The sequence below is a fragment of the Cucurbita pepo genome, chromosome 5 (genome assembly GCF_057944985.1).
Source record: "Cucurbita pepo subsp. pepo isolate OVF chromosome 5, ASM5794498v1, whole genome shotgun sequence".
Taxonomy (NCBI): Eukaryota; Viridiplantae; Streptophyta; class Magnoliopsida; order Cucurbitales; family Cucurbitaceae; genus Cucurbita; species Cucurbita pepo.
In genome coordinates this window covers 17,444,127-17,464,642 of record NC_141802.1, presented here as the reverse complement: position 1 = coordinate 17,464,642, position 20,516 = coordinate 17,444,127, and the positions used below count along the sequence as shown (strand labels likewise).

General features: G+C 37.7%; 1 protein-coding gene across 1 annotated transcript; it reads right to left on the bottom strand.

Moving 5' to 3' along the window:
• Positions 1 to 804: 804 nt before the first annotated feature.
• On the bottom strand, positions 805 to 19,690 carry LOC111795271 (uncharacterized). Its single transcript, XM_023677582.2, has 39 exons — positions 19,497 to 19,690; positions 19,047 to 19,123; positions 18,006 to 18,105; positions 17,824 to 17,931; positions 17,335 to 17,451; positions 16,849 to 16,999; positions 16,377 to 16,624; positions 15,974 to 16,165; positions 15,563 to 15,639; positions 15,366 to 15,483; positions 14,757 to 14,840; positions 13,940 to 14,035; positions 13,737 to 13,838; positions 12,698 to 12,766; positions 12,453 to 12,548; positions 12,272 to 12,379; positions 10,487 to 10,600; positions 10,227 to 10,310; positions 9,550 to 9,678; positions 9,177 to 9,375; positions 8,927 to 9,070; positions 8,736 to 8,779; positions 6,844 to 6,927; positions 6,646 to 6,714; positions 6,465 to 6,541; positions 5,975 to 6,044; positions 5,496 to 5,645; positions 5,016 to 5,084; positions 4,709 to 4,853; positions 4,536 to 4,600; positions 4,380 to 4,445; positions 3,574 to 3,667; positions 3,345 to 3,381; positions 3,172 to 3,229; positions 2,979 to 3,089; positions 2,645 to 2,712; positions 1,363 to 1,429; positions 1,201 to 1,269; positions 805 to 1,100 (listed from the first exon to the last, which is right to left on the bottom strand). Exons 1-39 carry the CDS (start codon positions 19,560 to 19,562, stop codon positions 1,017 to 1,019), a joined length of 3,906 nt encoding a protein of 1,301 aa, XP_023533350.2. The 5' UTR covers positions 19,563 to 19,690; the 3' UTR covers positions 805 to 1,016.
• Positions 19,691 to 20,516: the final 826 nt, after the last annotated feature.

Here is a 20,516-nt window from a genome sequence, read left to right as displayed (position 1 = left end):
ATGGATTCAGATGAGAATTTTTTTATTTAAAAGTTAGATCAATGAGGCAGAGTCATTTTCATCGACTAAAGAGGCGTTTAATGTAATCCTAATAGTGTCACGACTGAATGGCCGAATCGTTTGAGCTTCAAGCTCACATCATTGCACCCTATAGACAAGCGATTTCCCAACTATATATGAACTACACCAGAGTTGGCAAAGTGAATAAGTCTAAAGTGAATAAGTCTAAATTCAAACAACGCTTTGTTGACAACACAACCGCCCACACGAAGAGTCAGATGTTGTGGATATTGAGAAGTAGTCGATGGTAAATTTGTAGATGTTGAAGCCCACAAAAAGAGCATGGATATTTAGTCTAATAGATTCATAAATTTTTAAAAACTACCAACATTCAAAGATAAAGTTTGTTATCTTAAAAATTAGAGACTAAATCCACACTAAATTTTGTATTATTACGAAGATTTAAACCCTAACTATTGAAAACAAATATTTGATGGGATATTATAAGATAGTTGATGTGATTGCTGAGATGGTTTGTTACATAATGTATTGAAAAAGAAACTAAACCAAGAATTACAATATTTTTTCAAATAAAATAACCCTATTCGTTACTCGAGTCTAAACCATTAACCGAACATTTGCCTACATTCATCTTTTTATACCGACTCTATCTATAAAATATCACTGTAACAACCTTGCTAACTAGTTACTATCATACCCTTAAAATAGCATTCCTATCATCCATTTCTATGCAACTAACACATGCTTCTAGACGACTCTAACAATATAAAAAGCCATCATACATCGAAGTAATAGTCCGATCTCATTCTTCTAAGAATTTGAAACTCTTATTAGTTATATACATTGACCTGTGCTTACATAAACATAACTTCAGCTCGAACTGCGATTCTCGAAAGACTACCGTCTGAATTTCGTCAGCAAGATCAGAGATTAGTATATGAGAATTAACAGCAACATATTCCTGACGGACAGGACAGGCTTCATCATGCCTAGCCTTATGAAACATGAAGCTCAGTTTCGATAGGAGCATCGCCTTCTACCAAATATCTCGATGGTGGTCCGATCATACTCAATATTACCTGCAAGGGGCGAGGAAATAAGTAATATATGGCTCGATCATCCCTCGATAGAAGGGACGTGACATCGGTGGTTATAAGAACAGTTGGCTTTTGAACTTACAGGTAGAAACACAAGGCCGTGGAGGAAACCAATGATGACCAATGCAAGGTACATTTGGAAGTAATAAATCTGCAGAATCCACAGCCAAAATTTGTCTTTATAGGTTCTCAAAAGAGACTAGCATGAATTTGTAAGAGAGTTTAAGGGTTAGAGACTAGATACCACAAATATTTCCGATTTCGCGAAACAAAGAACGATGACACCGACGAGCTTTGTGAGAGTAATCCCACTGCAAAACGAGTGAAAACATTAGTTTCTGCAAGACAAATATTTGAAAAAGTTTCAACGAGAACCTCGTGGTTCTAATGATAACGCGAAATATCCTCATCTATCCTTTAGACTGAAGGGAAAGCTAAGGAAACTTATTCCAAGTGATTCTAGGATCACACAACTCTTCTAGAAAATGTTGAGTAGCCACGTACAAAGGAAAATCTCGGTCAAGTATAAGACTTGCATAGAGTAGAAAGCATCACAGGAATCATTTCTTCTGCGAGGTCTCACATTGGTTGGAGAGAATGAAACATTATTTATAAAGGTATGAAAACCTCTCCCTAGTAGATGCGTTTTAAAACCTTGAGGGAAAGCTCGGAAGGGAAAGCATAGAGAAGATAATATATGCTAGCGGTGGGTTTAGACTGCTACAAATGGTATTAGAGCCAGACACTAGGCGATGTACCAGCGAGGAGGCTGAGCTTCGAAGGGGGTAGACACGAGGCAATGTGTCATAAAAAACGTTGGGCCCTGAAGAGGGTGGATTGGGGGGTCCCACATCGATTGGAGAAGGGAACGAGTGCCAGTGTCCTCACTAGGCTCTAAAGGGGGGTGGATTTGTGAGATTCCACATTGGTTGGGGAGGAGAACGAAATATTCTTTATAAAGGTGCGGAAACCTCTCCCTAGTAGACGCGTTTTAAAACCTTGAGGGAAAGCTCGGAAGGGAAAGCACAAAGAGGACAATATCTGCTAGTGGTGGGCTTGGACTGTTACAAATGGTATTAGAGCCAGACACCGGGCGATGTGCTAGCGAGGAGGCTGAGCTCCGAAGGAAATAGACACGAGGCGGTGTGTCATCAAGGACGCTGGCCCCGAAGAGGGTGGATTGGGGGTCCCACATCGATTGGAGAAGGAAACGAGTGTCAGCGCCTTCGTTGGGCTATGAAGGGGCGTGGATTGTGAGATCTCACATCGGTTGGGGAGGAGAACAAAATATTCTTTATAAGGGTGTGAAAACCTCTCCCTAACAAACGCATTTTAAAACTGAGGGGAAGCCCGAAAGGAAAAGTAAAAAAATGACCATATTGCTAGCTGTGGACTTGGGTTGTTAAATCTTTTAACATTGGAACATTCGAAGTCATCCATCTTTTATTGAATTTGATCCACAGAAGCTGATACCAAGTATTGAATATGTTGTAATACCAAAACTAGAAAAGCAAAATAATGTCTACCTGAATACAGAAGCCCCCATTGTCGTCAACGCCTCCCGAGCTCGCTGGCTTCTGTCACCGCAGCTAACCTACAAGAAGGCATTTGGTCAATAATATTAGTAATGAAAAAGGGTAAAACACAAGATGCATCATCCAGTTACGTGCTAGCTATTCGGTTCCATAGCTTTTCCAACGAAATACCATACTAATCAAATGGCCTCGTCTTAAACCGACATGAACCACCCGTGGCAGTATTCCACCAAGAAATTTCGTGTAAAGACTTGGATAATTCAAATTAAGAGACTAAACCACGAAGTTGAAATAGCTTGATGAAGTTATCGGGGTCGATACTAACCGAAAAGGCATGGACTAAATGGACGCAAAACTCGACCGCAATTCCTATCGACATTAATATGTTAACAACAGAGACAGCATTTAGTTGAATATTCAGAATCGCCATTACTCCCTGTCAAAAAATGAAGAAAAAAATAGATGAAAATAAAGCAAAATTTTATTAGACTCCACAAAAAGGAGTAACAGAGGGGTACCATGAGATCAATAATAATCATAGCCAAAACAAGTATAATGATTCCCGAACTCCACAAACTGCATTTCAAAATAACGAGACGAAAGTATAATCAAATAAAGAAGAGTAATTTTCACGCTATAAGAAGTACGCGTCGTACTTGTACGTCGATGAAACTCAAAATGAGATTCATACCATGATGTTATGACCAGAGAGACAATAAATATGGCACCTGCAATTGCATCAAAGAAAATCCTCAGTGAGATTCTTAGAGATCTCGTTAAGACGTTAATAAAGCCAACAAAGTAACACGGGAACCGACATTGTCGATGATATAATAATGATGATTTCCCTAGCAGTAAAATTCCACAAGACTTCGCAAAACAAAACAAAAAAAACGCTTTCTGTTCCCTACGATACTAACCGAGTGCTATGGCAATGTTCATCAAAGCTGTCTTCCATATATCAAGATACTGCTCAAAGAATATATAGAAGACAGAGTATGGGAAGATATCCATCTGCAATAGAGCAACTGTCAGTAAAATATCAAGATCTCGAGTCCTAGACCATCCAACTGAAATATAGAATCTAAAAAAAATATAAGCATTGTGGATGCAAGTGCCTTGACCGAATGAGTTCCTCGAGGGTAACTACCAAAGAAGGTAAGTTTTAAAAGTAATAATTGACACATGCTACTAAAAAAATATGTGAACCACAAACACATGCTACTAAAAACTACCCAATGCTTTATTTCTATCCTAGTTGATCATGATTCGACAATAGAAGTATACTTTTGTCTGTAAATACTGCATATTTGATTTCATCCATAAATTTTCTTCCCTATGAGTTCGAGTCTCAATACGAATGCTAGTCTTACTATTCATAACAAAATATACCACATTCTCATTTTGGGCGCAACAGATCTACTAATTCTTTGATTCCAGTCAGTAAGAAGGATCTTGAACTAAGAAATAGATTCTAGAAGCTAAACTAAAAAAAGGGTATCCTGAGCAATTTTAATAATTGGGTTCATTGATATTCCTGGTATAGTAGATGCTATCACACACAGTGATATCGGGGCAGGATTAATTATCTAGTATTTCTTATAGTTTGGTATAGATCAAAATCAGTTGCATATTTTATTCTGCAGCTATGAGGTCTAATACAGAAAAGCATGCAAAAAATTGGTCAGCTTGCCATGAGAATTGAAAGTTTAGTCGCAACTCAAACCTTCAAAGAATCAGAAATCTTTGAGCAGAACTCCTTAGCAGCTCGCAGTGCATTTACATAGTCACCCTGCAAAGAATGAAGTTTATAAATATCTCGACTAAATAATGCAGACGACACCGAGTTCAAAACCACGAAAACACTATTCTACTAGCATACTTGTTTATTAAGTGGCGTGTGATAGCTCCGAAACTCCGAAGCTTTTATGATGCCACTTTCATAACCTGAAATAAGTTATGAGCAAACATGTAATGAACAGAGCTAACCAGGATTTAGTTTAATGCATTCAGTAGCTGAAGAAATGATAAAACAAAGAAAAGTCAAGTTATGACCATTCAAGTTCACACTATTGGTATAAGCCCCATGACCACCCTTTGCACAATCTGCAGATGGCAGAGAATTGAGGAACCATGGAAGCTTCTCCCGGAATTGCACGGTCGTAGGACGGCCAGCAACCAAATCGGAGTGGTGGAAGCACTGGAAAAAAACATAGAAATTAGCCAATGTTCTTTTCTTTCGGCATTAATCCAGTCTTATGTCGCTTGATTAATGCATAGGCTGTCGGATTACATCGATCCGACTAAAACAGTAGGTGACCATAAAGTATTGAAAACTATGGAATAGATAATAGAACTTTACAGTTGTACAATCTTGGCACACTCCTTCACTTGCATCACAGAACCCTTCATCTGGAATACAGCAAGGAGGCTGGAGAAAGAAAATGTATGCGTCAGTAGTCATGAAATGGTGTCATGAAGTGATGGCCTTTTCTTTTTTTTCATCTATTATTACATTTGATTGACCCAAATTTAGAAATCTAATAAAATGGAAAGTTCGCGGGCGATTATTTACTCTTTTTATATGTGTTTTGGTACTCAGGTTAGTTAGCCCATGAACCGACCTCTCATAAGAAATGGATTGGTCGTGGATTCCTTCTGCCACCCTAACCAATGAACTATTAGGATTCATTGTTATGGTCACTTAAGAAGAATTATATGCAGCATTAGGTCAAAATATACAGTTGGAACTTGCAGAAAATCTCAAGTTGTGGGACGAGGTGCGACCGTCAGCAGTAAAGTAGAGCATTGGCAGGAAAGAAAGTAGCTCTGTGGACCTAACCTGGTCATCTGGTGGACAATAAGAACCATTTGTGAACTTCCGGCAGCAACCAAATGCCTCTGGCGACAACCATACAAGAAAATCATCAAGCCATGAGGCTGCTGGCTTAGCAATGTAGTTCAATTCTGGTGTCAATGACGCTCGTGATATCTGAAAGGAGGATGTATAAGGTGAATAAACGTACACTTACAAGAAAAGAAGAAAAAAAAAAGCACGACATAGCATCACGCGAGATAATAGACACGAAAGTTTCCATTTATGATGAGCTTAGCCCAAGGCAAGCACTTAGTTAAACATGATGAATATATTTTACCAAACCCCAACATGCATATATCAGCCGCTTTTGAGCTTAAAAAAATAACACTCATTCACCCTCTTTTAGGCAAATCTAAAGCTGAACCAAAGGAAAAAAAAAAAAAAAAAAAAACTTTATCCAATTAATACTCATGATTGTAATCTACTCCACAGATTTGGCTTACCTCATTCAACAGAGAGTTTGAATCACACTGGCTGATGGAGCACAGCTGGTTTGTATGTCTAGACTTTGAGCTGAGTAGCATTATTAAACATTAGATTGATATGCATTTCAACGTAAATACTCGACTCCACGCACTTTGTCGAAAGCAGATAATAAAACTAAGTTAACTGAAACAACAAATCAGATATTAACTTCGCTTCATGACCGCCAGGGACTGTTCGGCAGGTGTCGTCAACTTCCAAGATAAGTTTATAAGAACAAACATATAGCGAAAACATGTTCACATGACTACTTTTTTGAAGTTATTTTCTATTGATCTTCATTAGTTTGTTTCTCCAAATCACAAATTTCTAGAACAACCACCATGTCTCTATTTGTGCCCTCTTTGTTTGTTCCCTAAATTCCATTAATTGCGTATTCTCACTTATATGCATGCAAGCACACACATATACATAATTGAAACAAGCAAATAGAAAATCATAGACAGATACCTATAATTATAATCCTTCACAACAAAATATAATGGTGGCCCAATTCGTAGATATTCTGCGAGATCATCGAAGTAACCCTGATATAAGAAAAGAAGAAAAATAAGATGGCAAGGAACACACAAGAAAGAAAAAGAAAGAAAATTACTCATAAAATTCCGAAAACCGAACATGAAGCTCAAACCTGAAGGTAAGAATCTCGTGGGAGGACGATCTTTTGTTCCAATCCGACCTCGATCTTTGTAGATAATGCCTATGATGGTTAAATAAAGTAGTAAAAGTGGATATGTAAGAGCAGGTAATACTTGTCCGGTACTATTCTAATGCCACGTGCACTGTATGATCGATCATAAGGAAAGTCGATCTGAAATGAGAAACTTACAATGCTTCCTAAAGTCAGGCCAACAAAGATGATAACAACAGCAATTTTAACTCCCCAAAGTCCAAGAAGGGGTGCATGAACATCCTACAACAGAATAAGGATTTAATATTTATGGAATATCACAAGCGAAAATGTATCAATATTCCAATTCTATGGCAGAATAACAACAAATCTTTATTTGCTCAAATTTTAAAATGAATCTTGTAAGCCCAATATTTCAAGTATTTCCAATTTTCATTATTAGGGTTAATTGTGGTGCTTATTTGATTAATGCTGTTATTAGGCTTATTTTTAATTTTGGTTGAAGTCTAAATTAAAGTGTTGAGCTCAAAAGAGTTAATTCGGGCTTCCTAACCGTAATAAAGATCATTTGGTTTTGTTGGCAAGTGATGAAGGGGGAAAGTGTTTTATTAAGAGGAAAGCAAATCTGTGGAAAAAATAAAAAACTCGCCACCTACGGGCTTCATCTCCTCCTCCTCCTACCATACACCTCCTATTATTCTTCTTCTCCGTCGTTCATCACCACATCACCACCAAACAGTACCTCCATTTCTGCGATGTTTCTCCTTCTCACGCATGACAGCTTCCTTCATGAAGTATCGTTCACCTGCTCCTTGCTGATAGCCCACATGCCACAACCGCTGATACTTGATGCCGAGACTCATCAACCAAACAACAACAGCCATTGTCTCCCCCACCTCTCTCTCTATGCCATTCACATGTAGCTGCTTCATATCCAGCGTCTTACTCTCCTCTTTGTCGATAACACCTAGGCTGCCAGCGAGATCAACGATCCTACAACTTTGCAGCAGCACGTCCTCTTTCTTCAGCCTTCGAACTTGCACAACAGCTTCAAGTTCTTCAATCAGCAGCGTGAGTTTTTCTTTCACTGATCTGTTAGAGGTGAGTTCATGTTCCTGACTTGATTGTGGTGATTTTGGGTGGCTCTGTTTTGAGACACTAGCTTTCCAACCTCATTTCAGGTTGTTCATAGGTGCAAAGCCCAAAGAGGACAATATTTGCTAGCGGTGGACCTATGCTGTTACACTAACTAACTACCTTTTAGTGGCGCTTTGTCTTATATGACTAACCCACCTAGGCAACATAGTTAGTTCAAACTTGAAGTTACTCCTCTTCATGTTCAGCCAGAATGACTTTTATAAAGTACAGTATTGGGGTAGAAGTGATACCATTAGGGAGTCGCTAACCAAGCTTTAATGACTCTTGGTTTATCGGGATGGACCCACACAGGCACAATAGTTAGATTAGTAAGGGATTGATTAATTGCACACCTACACCAAATATTTTTATGATTTCAATCTAAGGCCCTTATGTATCAAGGTGCTGTGTGGATAGCTGATTAGGACCTTGCAAGTATTTGGTATAAAAGCAGCTTCATACCCCTTAAGTGAGGCTATTTACCAAGTATTTTTATACTCACTCATGCTATCCTCTTTTTTCATATGGTACCTGAACTTACAAGGTGCATAACAAGGGCGTTCATTCTGGAAACGCTATTGAGATAGTGATGGACTAGAGTTTTCTTTTGGATCATAGAAATTTCTAGTTCATGCTTTTTGCACCGTTCATTAGCTCGTTGACTTATAATCATTTAAATATTCTTTTCTCATTTGGTTTTGAAATATAAGTTGGATTCATCTTTTCAGATTGTTCTAAATGCTTTACTGAGATACCAAATTCAAAATATCTTAAAATTTTAAACATTTTGTTAAGTTGAAATGATTTGTTTGGTTTACTAGAGTTTCCACTTGTTTTCAAAAGTTCATGATTTGCATGCAGTAGTAACTCTCAGAACTCTAGTTTAAGAAGTTGGGTCATTATATAGAATATTCTAATATAATACAACCTTCTGCCACGACCCACAAACATACCTTCATGTACCGAGAAAGAAGCCCAAGTCTCCTCTGATTGAAACCTAGAATTTATTCCAGTTGTCTAATCAGAACTAAAAAGATTCACAGGGGGGGAAGGAAGGTAAATCTAACTTAGACAAGCAACCATAGATTATAACATAACTGAGAACTTAAATAGAAAATGCAGTTTCAGAAAATTTCATACGAACCTTGGTTCGGTTCATCAGAACGTGGAGGAACTTTTATGCACGGAAAACAGTCAACTCTGTGATTCTCAGCTCTCAGAATATCAAACACAATAAGCGCGACAAATGCTGACAGTTGAAGAATGAAGTCCAGAAACACTGCCAAAGCTAAATGAAGTAGGAAAAAACAAGAAAGAAAGAAGGCAATTAACAGGGATGACAGAGACAACTAATATTTCTTGGCAGTGAAGTAAAATGGGGAGAAAAACCACACCAGCAAACATGGAAAAGACACGACATGCTGGCATGGGAACAAAAGTTCCAACTGCAAAAGCCAAGATCTCCGACAAACTAGCTAGTGTTATGGACGGACCAACTTCAACCAGCGCGTTGCTTATGCGCTCTTCTAAAGTCAACTCAAATGGTTGTCGTTTTACAGCATGTACTAATATACACATGTTATCGACTCCAACCTGATTAAGGCGACAACGAGAGAATATGTCAGACAACAACTTCCACCAACGAACAAATATTTTAAAACTCAACAAAATGGTAATAACAACTTTTGTGCCATTTTATGTGACAAAAGACTGATATCAAGAGAATCAATAGAAAAGTATAAACTTCAAAGCATTATAATTACCTACCGCCAAGACCAGGAATGGGATAACCTCCATAATTATTAATGTTGATTTTACTCCCAAAGCACTGAAAAATCCAACAGATCCTAGAACAGACAGCACGACGAGTAGAACTCCTGAGAGGCCAAGCAACACCTGAGATTTTTAAATAGAATCTTGGTATGAGATTAAAGGAAGCGCAATCAAATAAGAAAACAGAATCAATACTTAATATATCAACAATAATTTCAAAGTTAAAAGGGTATTGCAAGTTAACATACTCATCCAATTATGAAGCTAATTGATCAACAAATAGAAAGTATGCATCAATTCCACAAATGTAAGCTAAGTATAGTCATCAAGAATAGAAATGACAAAAGGGCAAGGCAACGTGGGGCGGAGAAATTTAGTCCACCTCCCATCGAAAAAGAAATTAGATAAGTTTTTTCTCCAGTTTCATTTTGAACAGCATTCATGAGAGAATGGAGTATGCAATAAAGATTATCCATGTTTTCAGGGTTTTTCACTGTTTTACTGTGTTTATATACATCTCTCCTTCTCGGAGGACTTCTCTTAAACATCTCAAGCCCTGAAGGAAAGATATGATGTAGAATAATGACCAGTTAATTACCAGGATCCATAAATAAGAGGCAGTAAAAGTAAACCACATGTACAAAATACTCAAACATTAGTCCGACACCCACCTTGGATGAAAGGTAGAAAGACGACGAAATATTTGAATCTCCCAAAGCCACTGATATGTAGGCAAACATAACGAGGTAGCTTACCTGATAAATGTTAAGAGAATAAAGGCTTAAAATAAAGAAAGCGATTCAGTAAAATAAATGCATAGAATCAAGTATAAAAGGTTGATCAATTGACTGATGCCTACAACAAAACTGTATTACTTAAATTATATATTGCCTTGAAGTAACAAAAAGGATGCTACCCTTCATTGACTTACAGCAATTGTCAGGACATCTGCAGTGCTCTCTCTTTTCAGTTCCTCCTCAATTGAACTCTCCGATGAAAAAGAAAGAGTGAGATTCTTGGACTGTACTAGTGGAAGCAGTTCCTCCTGTCGATGTAAGTTGGAGCAATATGCATTCAATTATTCCAAGACCCACATAGAAAGTGGATGTTCAATGACCAAAATTAAAATTTCAAAAGCTTAAGAACAAAAAAAAAAAAAAAAAAAGATAAAAGTCTAGGACGAAAACCACGTTTCCATCTTCTTAGGTTATTTAAGGATGAGATTCCTTATCACCTCTTTGTAATCCATTCTCTTAGTGAAAAGGCAAGGGAGTTTTTTGTTTCTTTATGATTAGTTCTTCATTTTTGCATATAGATACAACGCTCTAATACCTTCCCCCTATTGTCTTGAAGAAATATAGTTTATCATTCATTGAATTGAAACCATAGAGGTTAGATCGTAAAATTATTATTAAAAAAGGATAAGATAGATAGTTACAGCTGCCAAAGAAAAGGAAAATATCATAACCTTGAAGAAAGAATAGCCTTGGGACACAAATAAAAGTGAAAAATAATAGCCATTCCCAAATATTTAAAAAAATTAACATCTATAAAGGAATATGAACCATAAAGGAAAACTATCCCTTTAAATTGCCAGGAATTTCACACTCCCTTCACATTTCTTGTGGCTATTATATTTGTGAGATCCCACATTGGTTGGGGAGGAGAACGAAACATTCTTTATAAGGGTGTAGAAACCTCTCGCTAGCAGATGCGTTTTAAAAACCTTGAGAGAAAAACCCGAAAGGAAAAACTCAAAGAGGACAATATCTGCTAGCGGTGGGATTGGGCTATTACAAATGGTATCAGAGCCAGACATCAGGCGATGTGCCAGCGAGGAGGCTGAGCCACGAAGGGGGTGGACACGAGGTGGTGTGGGGAGCCCCACATCGATCGGAGAAGGGGGAACGAGTGCCAGTAAGAATGTTGGGCCCTGAAGGGGGTGGATTGTGAGATCCCACATCGGTTGGGGAGGAGAACGAAACATTCTTTATAAGGGCGTGGAAACCTCTCCCTAGCAGACCCGAAAGGGAAAGTCCAAAGAGGACAATATCAACTAGCGCTGGGCTTGGTCCGTTACAATATTGTACATTTGGTAGTAGCTGTTGTGTTGGCAATCTACAATGCTCAAAGAAAATTAATTACACATGAAAATGATATCATATTGATAGAAGTCAAAAAATCTAAACTAGTATTGGTCCCTCAGCCTAAAGCCATTAAGCAATTGCTTACCTTCATCCTTTCCCACATACTCAATTTATAACAAATATCCATAGCAACTTCTCTAACTAATTACTAATATCATTTCTATCACATATTCTACAAACAACAAAATATGTCTACACGCAAATGATCAGACAAGAAACAAGCATCAGACGAGTGATCTAAAATGTTCTAGGCTTGCTTCAGAGAAGAGGTCAGCGAGGCAACCTCACTGAGGGACGAACTGCAGAATGCATCAATATTTTAGAAAAAAAAGACTGAAAGAAGTTAATATATATATATATTCTAAAATCCCACATTCCCCTAAACACTCCCCTTACAAAAGCTCTAGTATATTATCTTTATCGTAAATCCAATAACAGAACAGCCTTGGAGTCCAATAGGACGACTACAACGTTTCACAGGAGTAAGAACTATGAGTTAATGCATCAATCTGGAATGTTCGTGGAGCGTTCGAAGCTCCTAAAAAACTAAACAAGCAAACAGTTCAAACCTTAGCTAACTTGACGAAAGCTTTTTCCCACGCTATTGCTTTCCCATTCTCATCGCCAACATCATCGATTGCATTATTAACAGGATATGTGACAACAAATGCAGAGGCCTGACATCAGTCAATCAAGATAAAATTAGGAAAACGTCGTAAAAACATCTACAAGTAAGGGAGAAGATACAACCTCAGAATAATTGTTCCCAACAAATCCACCCAAGGATGTGCTGGGATCAAGCGGAGCCTTGAAAGCACTGAAACATGTCTCTGTGGAAGTATAATGCTGAAGACAACATTTCATGGGCCGAAAATTAAAATCTTAGAATTAAAGAGCATAAACAGAAAACCCAATTTTAAAACATTGACAAGAAACTTCGCAGTTAGTGAAAATAGAATTAAAAAAGATGAGCATTATGATTACAATAAGTTTACCTGGAGGCAATACTCAACATGTTCCACTCCTCCATACTCGTCAAAATTTTCAGGGTCCATTTTAAAGTACTGTAAAACAAAAGAATTTGGATGAGTAAATTTATTTTCTAAAAGATTCATAAAAATGTTTTTATAGAAATAATTATAATAATAACATTTAAAAATAATAACTATAATTGCGAATATAGCATTTTCTTAATGTAGTTTATTTTTCAGCTATTATCTTTTAATATTCCATTTCAATTACGCAAAATTTGCAGCTACTCATAAAAAAAAAAAAAAAAAAAAAAAAAAAAAAAAAAAAAAAAAAAAAATCATCAAATAAATTAAGAAAAGAAAGTTTCTTCAATAGATAGCATGTGAAAAAAGAACAAATAAACAAAGAAGACTTGAAAACATTTTATAAACTCAGTATGATAAAAACATTCGCTTCCAAAATGAAGATGGTAAGGGAAAAGATGTGACATCCCACAGTGGTTGGGGAGGAGAACAAAACACCCTTTATAAGGGTGTGAAAAACTTTTCCTAGCAGACGCGTTTTAAAGCCTTGAGGGGAAGCCTGAAAGGGAAAGCCCAAAGAGGACAATATCTACTAGCAGTGGGCTTGGGCCCTTACAAATGGTATCAGAGCCAGACACCGGGCAATGTGCAAGCGAGGAGGTTGCTCCCCGAAGGGGGGTAGATACGAGGCGGTGTACCAGTGGAGGTCCCACATCAATTGGAGAAAGGAACGAGTGCCAGCGAGGACGCTGGGCTCTGAAGGGGGTGGATTGTGTTATCCCACATTGGTTGGGGAGGAGAACGAAACACCCTCTAGAAGGGTGTGAAAACCTTTCTCTAGCAAATGCATTTTAAAGCCTTGAGGGGAAGCCCGAAAGGGAAAGCCCAAAGAGGACAATATTTGCTAGAGGTGGGCTTGGGCCGTTACAAAAAAAAGAGGAAATGTCCGGAACTTCAGTGAGCAGTCCATCTCATAGAACCATAGCTTTAAGAAACGTAATAAAAATTTTATCCAATTAGAACTGAATTAGTATCAAACCTGCAGAATACTTTGTGTCGCACAATCCTCACCGAGTGGCTTCAAGCATATATCAGTTAGAGATACGACTGAGCCAGAATAGTTTGCAACAAGTTCATTGACCTGTTGAAATTGTAGCAAGAAAAAAGTGCGTAAAGAACTCAACTAAATAAGTGAGGAAACAGAAACAAATGGTAGGAAGAAGCACCAAGTGCTCAAAAGACCTTATTCTGTATATCAAAGAGTAATAGAATATTATCCTCTGTAACTATACGTGGAGCCGTGCTTTGCCTTCCGCTGGGCTTGGTTGCTATTATCAACTGAAACACATACGAACACCACGCATCTAGCCGTTAGCGATAAAAACTGATAGTGGGGTAACATAGAACATCAACTATTATTTGAGAGCGAGATTGAAAAGAAAACGTGGCCATAATCATTAAAAAGAACTACAACCGTATTGAAGTAGATAATAAACAAAGGTTAAAAACTACCTTTAGTCCCTCAACTTCTATAGAAGTAACAATTAATCTTTGAATTTTGGTTCATAACGATTTAGTCCATGTACTTTCAAATTTATAACAATTTGGTTTCTCAACTTTCGGATGTAACAATTTAGTCCTTTAACTTACAAATTTATAACAATTTAATCCCTACCGTAAAAAAATTCATCAAAGTTAAATGTTGTCTTTTATTATTTAATGGTCTATACCTTGTAGCTTATTGACATATTGGGTCCCTAATTAGTTTATTAATCTGCCTATTAAAAACTATATTAAACCTTAACAATAATTTTCACAAACAGGGAACAAATTGGTTCAAGGACTAAATCGTTAAAAACCAAAGTTCAAGGACTAAATTGATAACACTTGCAAGAATAATCAAAAACCAGTCAATCCTTGAAAATTATCAGTTTCACTTTGTAACATACACTGAGTCTACTTTTTTATTTCCTTTTTTCTTACATAGACATACATCAATGGGCATCAAATGGCTTAACATTTAATTGTAGAAGAACTATACGATAAACATCACTGTCACCTGTTCGATTCTGTAGAAGGGTGCAAGATGGCTGTCAAAAAACTGCTTCTCTGCTGCTGCTTTACTGCCATGACCTACCCATAGCTACAACCTCAAACCAGTTAAGCTTACATAGAATTTAGAATGCTAATTACACATGCACATACATACACATAAAGGAAGACTAAGGCAATAGGGCACTAGATAGCAAATTTTCTTGTGATTAGGTATTTCAAGGGAGCCTGAGTTTGAGATTGATTCTCATGAATAAACCTCCTCAACCATTCTAAAAGATAGCATTGTTGTTCCTCTTTCTAAAAGCAACTATGCCGAGGCCACCAAGAGGGAGAAGGGAAGTCCACTTCCAGGCAATAGGGCACTAGATAGCAAATTTCTTGTGATTGGGTAATTTGATAAGGATCCTGAGTTTGAGATTGACTCTCATGAATAAACCACCACAACCATTCTAGAATATACTGGATTGGTACTTACAACCATAATAAAATACAGCAAACTAGAAGGGCAAGAAATAGCTCTTTTCCCCCACAAATTCAAACAAATGAATTTAGTTAAAAACCCAAAATTAGATATTTCCACATCATCTAACAATTTCCAAGAAAAATATGATACCTTCTCTGGCCGGGTTTCAACTTTAAAACGAACCAGACCCACACAGAGAATAAGAACAATTGATAAAGAGGTACACAGCACTAGGATAGGGTTCCGAGCAACCCAAGCTCCGTAGTTCCTATAAACACGAGATTGGATATAAAAGAGTGGAATAGTTTTATGCTTCAACATCATTTAGCAAAGGACAAGATATTCACCTATAAAAGCTAGCAATGTATCCTTGAATAGTGGAAAGTTGAACACCATTCCTCAATGTAAGATGCACCCCATGCTCCTGAAGATACAATGAAAAAAATGAAAAAGGCATAGTAGAACATAGAACACTTGCAACAGACCATTTGACACGTAAAAAGCACCAGACCAAGAACTATGAATGGTTATCCTATGAAGAAACTGCTAGAAGGAGGAGTTCACAAGCTAGATTCACTGTTGCCTGGACTAATTAAAGACTGCAATTGCACAATTAGAGCATTGCTAGCGAAGTACACTTCCAGTTAAGAGATTAAACAACATCAAGGAGTAATGGAAACCAAAAATAAAATGCAACGCCCAAGACGAAATGGAAAATCAAGAAAAAAAGAAAATTTAAATATCATAATGAAACCTGCCTTTGTTGCACCATTTTCATTCTCTTCCAAGTTAACAGAATTGACCTCACCATCATCTCCAATGTTTAATAAGGGTTCTTCCCTAGCTGAAAGTCTCCTCCTTTCTCTAGTAGGGTGAAACAAGGCCCATCCAAGGAACGCGGAAATAAATATAACATAAAGTATTGTGATTGAGAAGTCAATGCAACTGCTCTGCATAAATCAATATGATAATGGAGTTTATATTAATGTGCTAGTAAGTTAGAGTCATGCACAAAGCAGAAACAATTCAAATGATATATTCTGAGGTTCCAAAGTTGCAATAATTTTTAATGCCCATGTATTCGAGTGTTATTGTCCAATGATTAATGAATATGTGAACATAATGCTTCAATAAAGTAGGATATCAAAACTTGCATCCAACCTTAAGAGACCAAATCCTGATGGTGCAGGCATTACTTTTTGGTGGAGAAGGAGGTTCTAAGCTAGAGCACGCGGGAGATGAAGGGCAATCACCACAGGAGCAGCCCAGTGAAGTGTCACCACATGAGTATACAGACACATTCATAAGCTCCATTTCAGATGGCTTGTCAGTGTTCGCCTTAAAATTTATGGAATAAGGTGATCCAGGAATACCAGGGCCTACTTTCTGACCAAGAAATGCAAAAAATTCTAACAAAAAAAAAACGCATACAAAATATTAATAAGAGTTTACGACTTCATTATCAAGCAGAAACAAAAAAATAAATATTCTGCACGAAACTGCATAAAAAAAATGTAAATTGGAAATATCAAACAACGTAAAAGAACTATAAGAGAGTGTTGTTACATAGATAACAAACATCAATATATAATGCATGAAATTTATAGTGATATATGAAGACGAGAAATATTACCTTCAGAACTTTTAGCACCACCACCAACAAAATCTATGGCCCGTGTATTCATTGTACCAAATTTAACATCCTTGCAGGAATCATAAAGACCCTTTCCAAACTCCTCAGTTACGAAGTAGTCAATGCCATCCACAGTCATTTTTCCACCAACCTACGCAGTCATCATTCGTGATGAGAGTTCATCCCCTAGTTAAGCTAATTGCACCATAATTCAAAGGAAGGCGGTAAGTAATATCTTAATTCGTGATGTCCTAGAGAGAAAATTTTATGATTTATGACGGACTTTTTAGTTTTCATGATGATAATGCAGTAGTATAAAAGTGAAACTGCTAGGCTGTTAAGCGAATAGACGCACATCTAGCTGTGGAAAACAATCATTATTCGATGCCCTTTTTTTTAGAATTAAAATTGTCCCATCAGCTGTAAATAATCCTATTGAATAATTGCCTGTAAATACTACAGTAAAAGCTAACCAAAACGCTTTACCTCAGCAATGGATGTCACATTAATAAATAGACTCTGTCTTGGAGAGCAGGAAAGCTCACAAAAAAGATTAAGGAAATTCCTCAAGCATGCTGGACAGCCCACAAAAAGTGGAATAGCCTGCAGTTAATAAAAGCAATTGCGTTTATGAAACATAGAAACAAACAGAAGTCACGCACTGAGAAAACCCACTCTAAATCAGGTACCGAGCATCTCCAGGCTATAAAGCAGCTAGAATGCCACACATAACCTCATACGACATGACAAGATACAGTTCGTTTAAAGATACAGATAAACGCTTAATTAAGAAAAGCTTGAAAATAGAATCATATTCATACCAAAAAAATCACTACAACAACAAGTAATCAATTTCATCACTCATTTTGTAGGTCTGTCCATGCAGTTTCTGTATCTCAATTTCATTAGCAAATAATCATTGAAGGTAGCAATGTCTCAATGATTAGGATTCCAAAGATGGGAGATGAGACTTACTTGTTGAACCTGTGACCGTAATGTCTCAAATTGAGCCTCAGTACAACAAACATTTCCACTTATTGTAGGACACAAGCTTTGAATTTTTTCTGAGAACAGCTCATCAGGCTGCAGAGTATACAGAGGGGTCATTTAAGAACACTTGTGCGAATATATCCCAAAACAAGTTGAAAGATAAAGACCTTCACGGATGGGGAACCATAAGGGCAGTTCAAAACCTTCCCATCACTGCGTGCTCCACATATATCATACATAGCACAGTACTCTTCTGAATGTCTCTCCCTAGCAGAAACAATTGTCATTTCAAAAAGTCAAATTCATCCCATAATAATAACTCTTGAATCCTAGGTTAAACAGATAAAAGTAACCATCCATCAAATAACGATAGATAGCGAACGAGTTGAGAAAATAGCATATGTAGAGTAATTTTCACCAAGAAATCTTACACAAATACATAGAATAAGAGATTATAATTGTAACGGCTCAATTTCCCTTTCAGACTTCCCCTCAAGGTTTTTAAAACGCATTTGCTAAGGAGAGGTTTCCACACCTTTATAAATAATGTTCCGTTCTCCTCCCCAACCGATGTGGGATCTCACAATCCACCCCCCTTCAGGGCCCAGCGTCCTCGCTGGCACTCGTTCCTTTCTCCGATCGATGTGGGACCCCCCACCAAATCCACCCCCTTCAGGGCCCAGTGTCCTTGCTAGCACACCGCCTCATGTCCCCTTCGGGGCTCAGCCTCCTCGCTGGCACATCGCCCAATGTCTGGCTCTTATACCATTTGTAACAACCCAAACCCACCGCTAGCAGATATTATCTTCTTTGGGCTTTCCCTTTCGGGCAAATAATGCTTCGTTCTCCTCTCCAACCGACGTGGGATCTCACAATAATAAAAATAAATGCAAAGCATTACGGATAAATTAACGTAAAAGAAATGCAGTTCTCCGTAACCAACGACCAATTGGTGTGCATACAATAAGTCAAAGTTGCCACATCCAATAGTGGATCAGGACATTACCATAAAGCTTTAGAAGCTACAACCGCTCGAACAAAACTCCAACTCTGTCGTTCGTAAATTAGTATCGACAATAGATATCAACTAAACTGAAGCGCCATGAATCCCAAAGGCTAATAATAGGATAAAGAGAAAACTTAACAAAATAAAACAGATATCCACATGTAACGAGGGGTGCCCTATGGTCTAATTAGAATGGCCTTACTCGGAAGTAGAAGCAGAACGAACAGGAACAGATAAATCAGCCTCCCCTCCTATCAGCATAGTTACAAAGAAGATCATCTACACCAACAAAAAGTAATATCCACTTTAACGACTTGAAACATAAACGCACCAAATAATATGAACACAATCAATAATTCGAACATCACAAAGCACACATGTGCTCCAAATCCCCCCATTCAAACACACACTCCCTTATACCCAATTTGATTTCCAATTCAACTTACTTGATCCATTGGTAACTAAACCGAAACTATCAATAACAAGTAGAGTAAAAGATCCACCAAGTACAGTCCGAGTCTATGGGAATCCATTAGAATTTTGAAGGTTTTGACGTTTTAAACGTAATCCATTAACACGCCCACGAGCTGGAAAAGAATGATTCATGAACAAACAAACATCTAAGAAGCAAATGAAGGGAAAACGAGCTCGCCTGCAACATAAATATGGAAATTCGGAAACGCAATCGGCAGGCCATCCCTCCTCGATTGAGAAACATGGGCGATGATATCGAGACCTCTGATTCTCGCAGACTGATGAGAAGAAAGAAGATGAACTGAAAAGAAAAATGGAAACCAAGAAGACTTTTTTGTTGGTGAAGCAAACTGATGAACTTCCATTTTTACTCTCCCTCCATGTTTATATTAATTTCGCCCCAAATATCTTGCGTATTTTTTTCAACAAATATTTTAATTTTTTTAATATAAATTTTATTCAAAATAATAACAAATTCAATAATATTTTTTTAAGCAAAATAATACATTCTAATTAAATTTTTTTAAACTAACTCCTCGCACAGTCGATTGAGAATCGTATCCGTGACTACTGCAGTTTTACCGGTATGTCTATCCCCGATAATTAATTTTCGCTGACCACGTTCAATAGGAATCATCGATCAATAGCAATAAGTCCTGTCGTTTCTAAGATCGACCGACGCCTCACCTACACAGGTTCCTACGTAATGTAGTGTCGGTGGCACATTCAACATATCGTTCTAACTCATGTGCCTTCCAAAACCAGAGGTGTTCGAGCTTGTTGCGTACGACTACTCAGCTTTGCAGTGGCAAAAGGATTAGACCGACGCCTCACCTACACAGGTTCCTACGTAGTGTAGTGTCGGTGGCACATTCAACATATCGTTCTAACTCATGTGCCTTCCAAAACCAGAGGTGTTCAAGCTTGTTGCGTACGACTAGTCAGCCTTGCAGTGGCAAAAGGATTAGACCGACTCCTCACCTACACAGGTTCCTACGTAATGTAGCGTTGGTGGCACATTCAACATAGCATTCGGCCTCATGTGCCTTCTAGAATTAGAGGTGTTCGAGCATATTGCGTACGACTAGTCAGCTTTACAGTGACAAAGGGATTAGACGTACCCCCATGCTACGGTTCCCAACAGAGAGAACCCGATGCCACATTAGGTTAAGGAGTTGGGGGATAATAGCTATTTCGC

Coding starts and splice junctions, on each gene's coding strand:
- LOC111795271 (XM_023677582.2), bottom strand. CDS start 19,562: ATGTTTCTCAATCGAGGAGGGATGGCCTGCCGATTGCGTTTCCGAATT. Junction 6,045..6,464: donor GTGAAGGATTATAATTATAG/GTATCTGTCTAT, acceptor AATGCTACTCAG/CTCAAAGTCTAGACATACAA. Junction 3,230..3,344: donor TCTCTGGTCATAACATCATG/GTATGAATCTCA, acceptor TTTGAAATGCAG/TTTGTGGAGTTCGGGAATCA.